Here is a 15,391-nt window from a genome sequence, read left to right as displayed (position 1 = left end):
GTAACAAACGTAGAATAAACGTAACAAACGTAGAATAAACGTAACAAACGTAATAAACGTAGAATAAACGTAACAAACGTAGAATAAACGTAACAAACGTAGAATAAACGTAACAAACGTAGAATAAATGTAACAAACGTAGAATAAACGTAACAAACGTAGAGTAAACGTAACAAACGTAGAGTAAACGTAACAAACGTAGAATAAACGTAACAAACGTAGAATAAATGTAACAAACGTAGAATAAACGTAACAAACGTAGAGTAAACGTAACAAACGTAGAGTAAACGTAAACGTAACAAACGTGGAGTAAGCGTAGAGTAAACGTAAAAAACAGAATAAACGTAGAGTAAACGTAACAAACGTAGAATAAACGTCGTAGAATAAATGTAGGATAAACGTGGTCGTGGTCCTGCTAGCTTCCTCCCTTTCCTGTAACTTCTTCTTCTCTGAATTAGCAGTAGCTTGTCGAACCGCGACTGCTGGACCGTAGTGTTTCCTGTCCGAGTCCTGCACCAATCACAGCGCAGACCCGGGTCACATGACCAGGTGGGGGCGGAGCTGCAGGTGGGGGCGGAGCTTCCTACGTCACATGACTGCTTTTCCCCCTCAGGGTTCAAGCTGAAGCACTTCCTGCGAGACAACGAGACTCTGTCGGAGTTCCTGACCCGGAACGTTTCCTTCTCCGAACCCTCGGCCCGGCAGATCAGGGAGGCCGACATCGACCTGGAGAAGGTGAGGAGTCTGCACGCGCTCAGTCTGCACGTAAACGGAGGATAAACGCAGGATAAACGGAGGATAAACGGAGGATAAACGGAGGATAAACGGAGGATAAACGGAGGATAAACGGAGGATAAACGGAGAATAAACGGAGGATAAACGGAGGATAAACAGAGGATAAACGGAGAGTAAACGGAGGATAAACGGAGGATAAACGGAGGATAAACGGAGAATAAACGGAGGATAAACGGAGGATAAACGGAGGATAAACGGAGGATAAACGGAGGATAAACGGAGGATAAACGGAGAGTAAACGGAGGATAAACGGAGGATAAACGGAGGATAAACGGAGGATAAACGGAGGATAAACGGAGGATAAACGGAGGATAAACGGAGGATAAACGGAGGATAAACGGAGGATAAACGGAGAGTAAACGGAGAGTAAACGGAGGATAAACGGAGGATAAACGGAGGATAAACGGAGAGTAAACGGAGGATAAACGGAGGATAAACAGAGGATAAACAGGGAATAAACGGAGGATAAACGGAGGATAAACAGGGAATAAACGGAGGATAAACGGAGAGTAAACGTAGGATAAACGTAGGATAAACGTAGGATAAACGGAGGATAAACGGAGGATAAACGGAGGATAAACGGAGAGTAAACCTAACACGTTTATCACATTTATTCTACATTTACTATACGTTTGTTACGTTTATTCTACGTTTATTCTACGTTTGTTACGTTTATTCTACGTTTGTTACGTTTATTCTACGTTTATTCTACGTTTGTTACGTTTATTCTACGTTTGTTACGTTTATTCTACGTTTGTTACGTTTATTCTACGTTTGTTACGTTTATTCTACGTTTGTTACGTTTATTACGTTTATTCTACGTTTGTTACGTTTATTCTACGTTTGTTGCGTTTATTCTACGTTTGTTACGTTTATTCTACGTTTATTCTACGTTTGTTACGTTTATTCTATGTTTGTTACGTTTATTCTACGTTTGTTACGTTTATTCTACGTTTGTTACGTTTATTCTACGTTTGTTACATTTATTCTACGTTTATTCTACGTTTGTTACGTTTATTCTACGTTTGTTACGTTTATTCTACGTTTGTTACGTTTATTCTACGTTTGTTACGTTTATTCTACGTTTGTTACGTTTATTCTACGTTTACTCTACGTTTGTTACGTTTACTCTACGTTTGTTACGTTTACTCTACGTTTGTTACGTTTATTCTACGTTTGTTACGTTTACTCTACGTTTGTTACGTTTATTCTACGTTTGTTACGTTTATTCTACGTTTATTCTATGTTTATTCTATGTTTATTCTATGTTTGTTACGTTTACTCTAAATTTGTTACGTTTATTCTACGTTTGTTACGTTTATTCTACGTTTGTTACGTTTATTCTACGTTTGTTACGTTTATTCTACGTTTGTTACGTTTATTCTACGTTTGTTACGTTTATTCTACGTTTGTTACGTTTATTCTACGTTTATTCTAAATTTGTTACGTTTATTCTACGTTTGTTACATTTATTCTACGTTTGTTACGTTTATTCTACGTTTTACGTTTATTCTACGTTTGTTACGTTTACTCTACGTTTGTTACGTTTACTCTACGTTTGTTACGTTTATTCTACGTTTGTTACGTTTATTCTACGTTTATTCTATGTTTATTCTATGTTTATTCTATGTTTGTTACGTTTACTCTAAATTTGTTACGTTTATTCTACGTTTGTTACGTTTATTCTACGTTTGTTACGTTTATTCTACGTTTGTTACGTTTATTCTACGTTTGTTACGTTTATTCTACGTTTGTTACGTTTATTCTACGTTTGTTACGTTTACTCTAAATTTGTTACGTTTATTCTACGTTTGTTACATTTATTCTACGTTTGTTACGTTTATTCTACGTTTGTTACGTTTATTCTACGTTTGTTACGTTTATTCTACGTTTGTTACGTTTATTCTACGTTTGTTACGTTTATTCTACGTTTGTTACGTTTATTCTACGTTTGTTACGTTTATTCTACGTTTGTTACGTTTATTCTACGTTTGTTACGTTTACTCTAAATTTGTTACGTTTATTCTACGTTTGTTACATTTATTCTACGTTTGTTACGTTTATTCTACGTTTTACGTTTATTCTACGTTTGTTACGTTTATTCTACGTTTGTTGCGTTTATTCTACGTTTGTTACGTTTATTCTACGTTTGTTACGTTTATTCTACGTTTGTTACGTTTACTCTAAATTTGTTACGTTTATTCTACGTTTGTTACGTTTATTCTACGTTTTTTACGTTTATTCTACGTTTGTTACGTTTACTCTACGTTTGTTACGTTTATTCTACGTTTGTTACGTTTATTCTACGTTTATTCTATGTTTATTCTATGTTTATTCTATGTTTGTTACGTTTACTCTAAATTTGTTACGTTTATTCTACGTTTGTTACGTTTATTCTACGTTTGTTACGTTTATTCTACGTTTGTTACGTTTATTCTACGTTTGTTACGTTTATTCTACGTTTGTTACGTTTATTCTACGTTTGTTACGTTTACTCTAAATTTGTTACGTTTATTCTACGTTTGTTACATTTATTCTACGTTTGTTACGTTTATTCTACGTTTGTTACGTTTATTCTACGTTTGTTACGTTTATTCTACGTTTGTTACGTTTATTCTACGTTTGTTACGTTTACTCTACGTTTGTTACGTTTATTCTACGTTTGTTACGTTTGTTACGTTTATTCTACGTTTGTTACGTTTATTCTACGTTTGTTGCGTTTATTCTACGTTTGTTACATTTATTCTACGTTTGTTACGTTTATTCTACGTTTTACGTTTATTCTACGTTTGTTACGTTTATTCTACGTTTGTTGCGTTTATTCTACGTTTGTTACGTTTATTCTACGTTTGTTACGTTTATTCTACGTTTGTTACGTTTACTCTAAATTTGTTACGTTTATTCTACGTTTGTTACGTTTATTCTACGTTTTTTACGTTTATTCTACGTTTGTTACGTTTATTCTACGTTTGTTACGTTTATTCTACGTTTTTTACGTTTATTCTACGTTTGTTAGTAGTGATGCACCGAAATGAAAATTTGTGGCCGAAACCGAGACCGAAAATAATAATAAACACTTGGCCGAATACCGAACAATACCGAACATGGTTCTTCAGCAGTTTTTCATTTATTTAGCCAATTTTTTCACCATTGCATAAATCAAATAAATTTGATTTAGGCTTTTAAAAGAAAAAAATCTTTTACAAAATTACAAGGTAGAAAACATTTGTTGAACATAAAAAACTGAACATTTTTTAATTTCCCAGCATTTCTTAAATATTCCAGCAGACATTATTCCAGCAAAGAACAATAACTTAAAATAAATAAATTAGCAAAATAAATTTTGTGTCCATCTTTGAGCTTACGTTAGGCTTAACTGACTGAACATTGTAACATAGGCCTTAAAACAATAAAAATGTTTTTTATCATTTCAAATGATAAATCAAACTTGTAGCTGAAAGACTTTGCAGATGTTTCCCCTCTAGATATTTGAGCAGAACATTCATGTCAAACAGCCATTCTTGTTTTATTCTAACACTCTAAAATACTTCCACACTGCTGACATGTTTGCACCACTTCACTCCACGCTCTAACGTTTGATTTCCTCATCTAAACCTGGAATAGATTGATTTATGTTGTTTTGGTTCCACCTGCTGGTGAATGTTGGTAAAATTCTTATGTGGTTACTTTTTGGTTGGCCAACGATTTATGTGGTGCGCAACAGTTACGGAGCGGTCTATTTCCTTATTTTACAACGCCGTTATTAATTGTTCGGTTTTTTTCCCACTTATTCCACCGAACACCCAAAGTGTTTTTTTGCCATTTTCGGCCGAACAATTTCGGTTACCGAACAATCGGTGCATCACTATTTGTTACGTTTATTCTACGTTTGTTACGTTTATTCTACGTTTGTTACGTTTACCTTACGTTTGTTACGTTTATTCTACGTTTGTTACGTTTATTTTACGTTTGTTACGTTTATTCTACGTTTGTTATGTTTATTCTACGTTTGTTACGTTTATTTTACGTTTGTTACGTTTATTCTACGTTTGTTATGTTTATTCTACGTTTGTTACGTTTATTCTACGTTTGTTACGTTTATTCTACGTTTATTTTACGTTTACTCCACGTTTGTTACGTTTATTTTACGTTTGTTACGTTTATTCTACGTTTGTTACGTTTATTCTACGTTTGTTACGTTTACTCTACATTTGTTACGTTTATTCTACGTTTGTTACGTTTGTTACGTTTATTCTACGTTTGTTACGTTTATTCTACGTTTGTTACGTTTACTCTACATTTGTTACGTTTATTCTACGTTTGTTACGTTTGTTACGTTTATTCTACATTTGTTACGTTTATTCTACGTTTGTTACGTTTGTTACGTTTATTCTACGTTTGTTACGTTTATTCTACGTTTGTTACGTTTATTCTACGTTTGTTACGTTTATTCCACGTTTGTTACGTTTATTCTACGTTTGTTACGTTTATTCTACGTTTGTTACGTTTATTCTACGTTTGTTACGTTTATTCTACGTTTGTTACGTTTATTCTACGTTTGTTGCGTTTATTCTACGTTTGTTACGTTTGTTACATTTACTCTACGTTTGTTCTGTGTTCTGTGTTTGTTCTGTGTTTATTCTGTTTATTCTGTGTTTGTTCTGTGTTTGTTCTGTGTTTATTCTGTTTATTCTGTGTTTGTTCTGTGTTTGTTCTGTGTTTATTCTGTGTTTGTTCTGTGTTTATTCTGTTTATTCTGTGTTTATTCTGTTTATTCTGTGTTTATTCTGTGTTTATTCTGTGTTTGTTCTGTGTTTATTCTGTTTATTCTGGACTCGGACGTTAACTGTCTCCGTGTCTCCGTGTCTCCGTGTCTCCGTGTCTCCGTGTCTCCGTGTCTCCGTGTCTCCGTGTCTCCGTGTCTCCGTGTCTCCGTGTCTCCGTGTCTCAGGTTCTCCTCAGGGGGCTGGGGGTCCACCTGAGGGACATGTGTCCCCGGAAGGGGGGCCGGCAGAACCTGACGGACTTCGTGAGGATCCGGGACCAGCAGGTGTCGGCCCGGGTGCAGGAGGTTCTGTGTCAGGCCCCGGTGCTGTGGCTGGACCGGGCCGAGGAGCATTTCAGGGACAACCTGGACTTCTTCAAGCCGGTCCGGGTGAGAACCCAACCGGGGGGGGGGGGGGGGCTGGTCCTGGCGTCCTGGGGGGGAGGAGGGGGGAGGGGGGGGGGGGTCCTGGTGTCCTGGTGTCCTGGGGGGGCTGGTGTAAACGTAACAACGTAACGTAACAAACGTAGAGTAAACGTAACAAACGTAGAGTAAACGTAACAAACGTAGAGTAAACGTAACAAACGTAGAATAAACGTAGAATAAACGTAACAAACGTAGAATAAACGTAACAAAAGTAGAATAAACGTAACAAACGTAGAGTAAACGTAGAATAAACGTAACAAACGTAGAATAAACGTAGAATAAACGTAACAAACGTAGAGTAAACGTAGAATAAACGTAACAAACATGGAATTAACGTAACAAATGTAGAATAAACGTAACAAACGTAGAGTAAACGTAACAAACGTAGAATAAACGTAGAATAAACGTAACAAACGTAGAATAAACGTAACAAAAGTAGAATAAACGTAGAATAAACGTAACAAACGTAGAATAAACGTAACAAACGTAGAATAAACGTAGAATAAACGTAACAAACGTAGAATAAACGTAACAAACGTAGAATAAACGTAGAATAAACGTAACAAACGTAGAATAAACGTAACAAACGTAGAATAAACGTAACAAACGTAGAATAAACGTAACAAACGTAGAATAAACGTAACAAAAGTAGAATAAACGTAACAAACGTAGAATAAACGTAACAAACGTAACAAACGTAGAACAAACGTAACAAACGTAGAGTAAACGTAACAAACGTAGAATAAACGTAACAAACGTAGAATAAACGTAACAAACGTAGAATAAACGTAACAAAAGTAGAATAAACGTAACAAACGTAGAATAAACGTAGAATAAACGTAACAAACGTAGAATAAACGTAACAAACGTAGAATAAACGTAGAATAAACGTAACAAACGTAGAGTAAACGTAACAAACGTAGAATAAACGTAACAAACGTAGAATAAACGTAACAAAAGTAGAGTAAACGTAGAATAAACATTAACAAACGTAGAATAATCTCTTGCAAATAGAGATTTTTATATTATAAACATAAGCCCAAGACTATTTATCCTTTTTCTTTTTATTCCACGTTCTGTTTTATGTTTTTATGTAGATTATTCCTGCACTATGCACTTTTTTATGTCTATCTATTAACTGCAAAAGATGAGTCTGCACAAACAAGTTTTTTACACGTTACTCAGTAATATGATGTGACAGTAAAGATTGATTGATTGATTGATTGATTGATTGATTGATTAAACTAAACAAACGCGGAGTAAAAGTAACAAACGTAGAGTAAAGGTAACAAATGTTGAATAAACATTGAATAAATGGAACAAACGTAGAATAAACGTAGAATAAATGTAAAATAAACATAACAAACTGGAAGGGTCTCCTGGGGGGTCCTAGCGAGGGGGGGGTCCTAGCGAGGGGTGTCCTAGCGAGGGGGGGGGGGGGGGGTCCTAGCGAGGGGGGGGGGGGGTCCTAGCGAGGGGGGGCCCGGCTCCCGGCGGTCTGGGCCCGGAGACACTTTAACGGCTCGGCGTCACCGAGGACGAGGAGGCTTTTGTCCTCGGAAATCTACGAGGGACGTTTCCACGGCAACCAGGGGGGAACCGCCAGGCAGGCGGGCCGGGCCCCGGACCAGGACGGGTTGGGGGGGGGGCGAGGACCAGGACCGGAGGTCAGGGGGTTCAGGGGGTTCAGGGGGTTCAGGTTCCTGGAACCGCTGAACGGGACCGACACCTTCCAGGTCCTGAAGTGGACCGGTCCTCCTCCAGTAACAGTAACAAACGCAGAATAACTGTAACAAACTTAAAATAAATGTAGAATAAACGTAGAATAAATGCAATAAACGTAGAATAAATGCAATAAACGTAGAATACAGGCATCAGAATCTTTACGGAATTCCGCGGATTTTGGTCTCAGCAAAATATTTCCGCGGAACGGGGAAAAAATAAATAAAAAAATCCCCAAACAACGGACTCGAAAACGCGATGCGCCAGGCCAGAAAAGAAAAAAATAATATGCAAAAAATAAGCGACGTATCTATCCATTCATTCAGAAATCAAAAATCATTTCCATTTGGAGCCTCAGTGCAGCGCTGAATATGCAACGCTGTGTTTGCGTTTCCTTCTCATTGAAATGACTGGAGCAACACGTTGTGTGTGAGTGAAGCCTGAATTATGGTTCTGCATTAAATCGACGCAGAGCCTACGGCGTAGGGTACGCGGCGACGCGCGCCGTACGGCCGCGTACCCTACGCCGTAGGCTCTGCGTTGGTGTAACGCGGGACCATAAATCAGCCTTAAGTCCCTTTAGGCTAATACTGTGAGAAATAACCTCTCATAATAGCGGTACTACAGTTAATACATGTAATAAATGCTCCTACTGCCGTTTCTGCTGCTACTGAGTCCCCTAAGTGGCCAGTGAGTTTTAACTCCTTAATTACTAACCAGCGTCAGTCACGCACAGTACACAGACCGTGATGTTAGAGCGCCACCTGTTGGTCAATTTAAGCAACAGCATGGCCAGCTGCTTGACAGTGGCTCAACTAGTTTACTGTTTTTGTTGTTATTATCTATGCAATTGTGAAAAAAAATTGCAAAATAAATGAAAAACTGTGAACAACCGCATTCCGTAGGCTATTCGGTACTCAGTATTCAGACAAGTCTTTACATTTTATTCAGCTTCAGGTTCGGCCTCCAATTTTCATTTCGGTGCATCCCTAGTTTTTTCGGTGGGAAAGGAGGATTCTGGCTTTAAGAGTTTAAGATATAATTATCTTCATTTCAAGATTTATTCATGCATGAAGAATTACCCATGATGATGAATGCGTGTTATTATGTTATCAAAATGCATCATTCTTTGGAAAAATTCAGATTTTTTTGTGTGTATTCTTGCATTGATGAAAGATGTGATTATGGAGCTTTGAGACACCAGAATGCACCATTTTGAGTCTATTTTTCAAAATTTTACTGGGGGTCATGTCCCCGGACCCCCCTAGAGGGTTCAGGCGCGTTGCACCCTCACTCGTCCATGTCGAGAATTTTCCTCTTTTTTTAGGACAAGCCGTTCTGATGCCTGAGAATAAATGCAATAAACGTAGAATAAATGCAATAAACGTAGAATAAATGCAATAAACGTAGAATAAATGCAATAAACGTAGAATAAATGCAATAAACGTAGAATAAATGCAATAAACGTAGAATAAATGCAATAAACGTAGAATAAATGCAATAAACGTAGAATAAATGCAATAAATGTAGAATAAATGCAATAAACGTAGAATAAATGCAATAAACGTAGAATAAATTCAATAAACGTAGAATAAATGCAATAAACGTAGAATAAATGCCATAAATGTAGAATAAATGCAATAAACGTAGAATAAATGCAATAAATGTAGAATAAATGCAATAAACGTAGAATAAATTCAATAAACGTAGAATAAATGCAATAAACGTAGAATAAATGCAATAAACGTAGAATAAATGCAATAAACGTAGAATAAATGCAATAAACGCTGAATAAATGTCAAATAAACGCAACAAACGTAGAACAAATGTAACAAATGTAGGATCAACTTTTCAGGGGGTTTAGGTGGTTTAGAGGGTTTGAAGGGGGTTTGGGGGGGGTTGTTTTTTTTAGGGGGGTTTGGGGTTTCAGGGGTTCGGTACCGACCCGGATCCGGACCAGAACCAGAACCAGAATCCGGAGCAGAACCCTAACCCTAAACCTTCTCTGTCCAGAGGGACGTCCGCTCCGACCCCGAGGCCGTCAGACAGGTCGCCACGGCAACCAACAACCTGCTGGACAGTCTGGGCTCACTGGCTGTGGAGGTGAAACACGCACGCACACGCATGTACATGCACACACACACACGCACGCACGCACACACACACACGCACGCACGCACACACACGCACGCACACACGCACATACGCACGCACACACGCATACATGTGTACACACACACACACACACGCATACATGTGTACACACACACACGCACGCACGCACGCACGCACGCACGCGCACAAACACACATGCACACACACACACACACACACACACACACACGCACACGCACGCACGCACGGGGGGGGGTTAGGTTGTTTAAGGGGATTTCAGGAGCTTTTAATGGTTTTTAGGAGGTTTTAGGGGCTTAGGAGTTGTAGTGGGATTAACCTGTCCCCCCCGTCCCCCCCCCCCCCCCCCCGTCCAGCTGGCCTCCATGAAGAGCTGGGTGGACCTGCGGAGGGAGATCCGGTTCCTGACCCGGGACGCCGCCTCGTCCCCGGCCTCCATGTACCAGGCCGTGTCCCGGATCGCCTGTGGACACCCGGAGGGCGGCGGGCTGAAGATCAAGTCCCTCAACTGGTACGAGGACTCCAACTACAAGGCCCTGTTCGGGGGGAGCGGCAACGCTAGCGAGGACGCTAGCTACGACAACTCCTCCAGTAGGTCCCGGTCCGGGTTCTGGTTCTGGTTCTGATGGTTCTGATAGCTCCTACTAGCATGTACTAGCACCTACTAGCACCTACTACCACCTACTAGCTCCTACTAGTACCTACTAGCACCTACTAGCTCCTACTAGCACCTACTAGCTCCTACTAGCTCCTACTAGCACCTACTAGCATCTACTAGCACCTACTAGCATCTACTAGCTCCTACTAGCACCTACTAGCTCCTACTAGCTCCTACTAGCACCTACTAGCATCTACTAGCACCTACTAGCATCTACTAGCACCTACTAGCATCTACTAGCTCCTACTAGCACCTACTAGCTCCTACTAGCTCTGACTAGCTCCTACTAGCATCTATTAGCACCTACTAGCTCCTACTAGCACCTACTAGCACCTACTAGCTCCTACTAGCATGTACTACCACCTACTAGCATCTACTAGCACCTACTAGCTCCTACTAGCATGTACTACCACCTACTAGCATCTACTAGCACCTACTAGCATCTACTAGCATCTACTAGCTCCTACTAGCTCCTACTAGCTCTGACTAGCTCCTACTAGCATCTATTAGCACCTACTAGCACCTACTAGCACCTACTAGCTCCTACTAGCATGTACTACCACCTACTAGCATCTACTAGCACCTACTAGCTCCTACTAGCATGTACTACCACCTACTAGCATCTACTAGCTCCTACTAGCACCTACTAGCTCCTACTAGCTCCTACTAGCACCTACTAGCAGCTACTAGCACCTACTAGCTCCTACTAGCTCCTACTAGCTCCTACTAGCTCTGACTAGCTCCTACTATCACCTACTAGCACCTACTAGCATCTACTACCACCTACTAGCTCTGACTAGCTCCTACTATCACCTACTAGCACCTACTAGCATCTACTACCACCTACTAGCTCCTACTAGCATCTACTAGCACCTACTAGCTCCTACTAGCTCCTACTAGCACCTACTAGCTCCTACTAGCACCTACTAGCACCTACTAGCTCCTACTAGCACCTACTAGCACCTACTAGCACCTACTAGCTCCTACTAGCACCTACTAGCATCTACTAGCACCTACTACCTCCTACTAGCACCTACTAGCTCCTACTAGCTCCTACTAGCACCTACTAGCTCCTACTAGCACCTACTAGCTCCTACTAGCTCCTACTAGCTCCTACTAGCTCTGACTAGCTCCTACTATCACCTACTAGCATCTACTACCACCTACTAGCTCTGACTAGCTCCTACTATCACCTACTAGCACCTACTAGCATCTACTACCACCTACTAGCTCCTACTAGCATCTACTAGCATCTACTAGCACCTACTAGCTCCTACTAGCACCTACTAGCACCTACTAGCACCTACTAGCTCCTACTAGCTCCTACTAGCACCTACTAGCACCTACTAGCACCTACTAGCTCCTACTAGCACCTACTAGCATCTACTAGCACCTACTACCTCCTACTAGCTCCTACTAGCATCTATTAGCACCTACTAGCTCCTACTAGCTCTTACTAGCTCCTACTAGCATCTACTAGCATCTACTAGTACCTACTAGCTCCTAATAGCATCTACTAGCACCTACTGGCACCTACTAGCTCCTACTAGCTCCTACTAGCTCCTACTAGCATCTACTAGCACCTACTAGTACCTACTAGCTCCTACTAGCACCTACTAGCTCCTACTAGCATGTACTACCACCTACTAGCACCTACTAGCTCCTACTAGCACCTACTAGCTCCTACTAGCTCCTACTAGCATGTACTACCACCTACTAGCACCTACTAGCATCTATTAGCACCTACTAGCTCCTACTAGCACCTACAAGCACGTACTACCACCTACTAGCACCTACTAGCATCTATTAGCACCTAATAGCTCCTACTAGCTCCTACTAGCATCTATTAGCACCTAATAGCTCCTACTAGCTCCTACTAGCATCTACTAGCTCCTACTAGTACTTACTAGTACCTACTAACATCTACCTTGCTAACGTGACCTTGCTAACGCGATCTTGCTAACGTGACCGCGCTAACATGTCTTTGCTAACGTGACCTGGCTAAGGTTCCTGGTTCTGGTCCTGACGGTTCTGGTTCTGGTTCTGGTTCTGTTCCTGATGGTTCTGGTTCTGGTTCTGGTTCTGACGGTTCTGGTTCTGGTTCTGGTTCTGTTCCAGCCCCGTACTGCAACAGCCTGGTGAAGAAGCTGGACTCCAACCCGACGTCCCGGATGATCTGGACGGCGCTGAAGCCGCTGCTGCTGGGCCAGATCCTGTACACGCCCCACACTCCGGCCACGGCCCGGGTCGTCCACGAGGTGATCTCACTTCCTGTTTCCTGTCCCCTCACTTCCTGTCTGGTGACTTCACTTCCTGTCTGGTGACCTCACTTCCTGTCTGGTGACCTCACTTCCTGTCTGGTGACCTCACTTCCTGTCTGGTGACCTCACTTCCTGTCTTGGGACCTCACTTCCTGTTTCCTGTCCCCTCACTTCCTGTCTGGTGACCTCACTTCCTGTCTGGTGACCTCACTTCCTGTCTGGTGACCTCACTTCCTTTCTGGTGACCTCACTTCCTGTCTGGTGACCTCACTTCCTGTCTGGTGACCTCACTTCCTTTCTGGTGACCTCACTTCCTGTCTGGGGACCTCACTTCCTGTTTCCTGTCCCCTCACTTCCTGTCCCCCCCTCACTTCCTGTCCCCCCTCACTTCCTGTCCCCCCTCACTTCCTGTCCCCCCTCACTTCCTGTCCCCCCCTCACTTCCTGTCCCCTCACTTCCTGTCCCCCCTCACTTCCTGTCCCCCCTCACTTCCTGTCCCCTCACTTCCTGTCCCCCTCACTTCCTGTCCCCTCACTTCCTGTCCCCCCTCACTTCATATCCCCCCTCACTTCCTGTCCCCTCACTTCCTGTCCCCCTCACTTCCTGTCCCCCCCCACTTCCTGTCCCCCTCACTTCCTGTCCCCTCACTTCCTGTCCCCCCTCACTTCCTGTCCCCCCTCACTTCATATCCCCCCTCACTTCCTGTCCCCTCACTTCCTGTCCCCTCACTTCCTGTCGTCCCCTCACTTCCTGTCCCCTCACTTCCTGTCGTCCCCTCACTTCCTGTCCCCCCTCACTTCCTGTCCCCTCACTTCCTGTCCCCTCACTTCCTGTCCCCCCTCACTTCCTGTCCCCCCTCACTTCCTGTCCCCTCACTTCCTGTCCCCTCACTTCCTGTCCCCTCACTTCCTGTCCCCTCACTTCCTGTCCCCTCACTTCCTGTCCCCCCTCACTTCCTGTCCCCTCACTTCCTGTCCCCCCTCACTTCCTGTCCCCTCACTTCCTGTCCCCCCTCACTTCCTGTCCCCTCACTTCCTGTCCCCTCACTTCCTGTCCCCTCACTTCCTGTCTGGTGACCTCACTTCCTGTCCCCAGGTGAACCGGACCTTCCAGGAACTGGCCGTGTTCCGGGATCTTGGCGGGATGTGGGAGGAAGTTCGTCCCCGAGTCTGGGACTTCCTGGAGAGCAGCCCGGAGATGGACCTGGTCCGGGTAAGCCCCGCCCCTTTCCTTACCGCTGCCTCCTGATTGGCCGTCCCGCTAACGAAGCCCCGCCCCTTTCCTTACTGCTGCCTCCTGATTGGCCGGCCCGCTAACGAAGCCCCGCCCCTTTCCTTACCGCTGCCTCCTGATTGGCCGGCCCGCTAACGAAGCCCCTCCCCCCCAGAGCCTGCTGAGGAACAACGCCACGGCCGCTTTCTTCCGGGGCCGGCTTGCCGGCACCGACTGGACCGTCCCGGACCTGGAGCACTTCCTGTCCAAGAACCGGAGGGACCAGAACCCGGACAGGGGTCCCCGGGACCAGAGGGGGAACCGGCGCGTCACCTGGAGGGAAGTTTTCAACGAGACGGACCAGGCCATCATGAGCATCTCCCGCTTCATGGAGGTAAATGGGGGGGAGGGGCATCGTAATTACGATGATGACGTCACGATGACGTCATCATCGTAACATCATCGTAACATCGTCATAACGTCATCGTAACATCATCGTAAAGTCATTATCGTAACGTCATCGTAACGCCGTCGTAACTTCATCATCGTAACGTCATAGTAACGCCGTCGTAACGCCATCGTAACATAATCGTAACGCCCTCGTAACGTCATAACGTCGTCATCGCAACGTCATCATTGTAACGTCATTGTAACGCCATCATCGTAACGCCATCATCGTAACGCCGTCGTAACGTCATCATAACGTAATCGTAACGTCATCGTAACGCCGTCGTAACGTCATTGTAACGTCATCATCATAACGTCATTGTAACGCCATCATAGTAACGCCGTTGTAACATCGTAACGCCATCGTAACGTCATTGTAACGCCGTCGTAACATCATCATAACGTCGTCATCGTAACGCCGTCGTAACGTCATTGTAACGTCATCGTAACATCATCGTAACATCATAACGTCATTGTAACGTCATCATCATAACGTTGTCATCGTAACGTCATTGTAACGTCATCATCGTAACGCCATCATAACGCCGTCGTAACGTCGTAGTAACGTCATCATTGTAACGCTGGTGTAACATCATCGTAACGTCATTGTAACGTCATCATCGTGACGTCGTTATTGTGACATCACCATTGTGATGACATCATCGTGACCTTTGACCCCGTGTGTTTCAGTGCGTGAACTTGGACAAGCTCCAACCCGTGTCCAGCGAGGAGCAGCTGGTGAACCGGTCCCTGGTCCTGCTGGAGGACCGGCGGTTCTGGGCCGGGATCGTGTTCCCGGACCTGGACCCGAACCGGAACCCGGACCTGGACCCCAACGCTACCGAGCTGCCGCCGCGGCTACGCTACAAGATCCGAATGGACATCGACAACGTGGAGCGGACCAACAAGATCCAGGACGCGTAAGAACCGGACCTGGATCTGGACCAGGACCAGGACCTGGACCTTAGACCC

The 15,391-nt window shown here is 43.4% G+C and overlaps 1 protein-coding gene across 1 annotated transcript in view; it reads left to right on the top strand.

Annotated features, from left to right (window-relative positions):
* LOC133446709 (phospholipid-transporting ATPase ABCA1-like) overlaps positions 1-15,391 on the top strand; it is a 118,566-nt gene that overhangs the window by 21,584 nt on the left and 81,591 nt on the right. The window contains exons 6-13 of the mRNA XM_061724701.1: positions 614-735; positions 5,747-5,950; positions 9,722-9,811; positions 10,198-10,432; positions 12,618-12,757; positions 13,856-13,972; positions 14,148-14,366; positions 15,110-15,339. Coding sequence (XP_061580685.1) covers positions 614-735; positions 5,747-5,950; positions 9,722-9,811; positions 10,198-10,432; positions 12,618-12,757; positions 13,856-13,972; positions 14,148-14,366; positions 15,110-15,339 — 1,357 coding nt within the window. The remainder of the gene's footprint in view (positions 1-613; positions 736-5,746; positions 5,951-9,721; positions 9,812-10,197; positions 10,433-12,617; positions 12,758-13,855; positions 13,973-14,147; positions 14,367-15,109; positions 15,340-15,391) is intronic.

This window comes from Cololabis saira, chromosome 7 (genome assembly GCF_033807715.1).
Source record: "Cololabis saira isolate AMF1-May2022 chromosome 7, fColSai1.1, whole genome shotgun sequence".
NCBI lineage: Eukaryota > Metazoa > Chordata > Actinopteri > Beloniformes > Belonidae > Cololabis > Cololabis saira.
The sequence above is the reverse complement of the archived record's forward strand: the minus strand, read 5'-3'. Positions and strand labels throughout refer to the sequence as shown.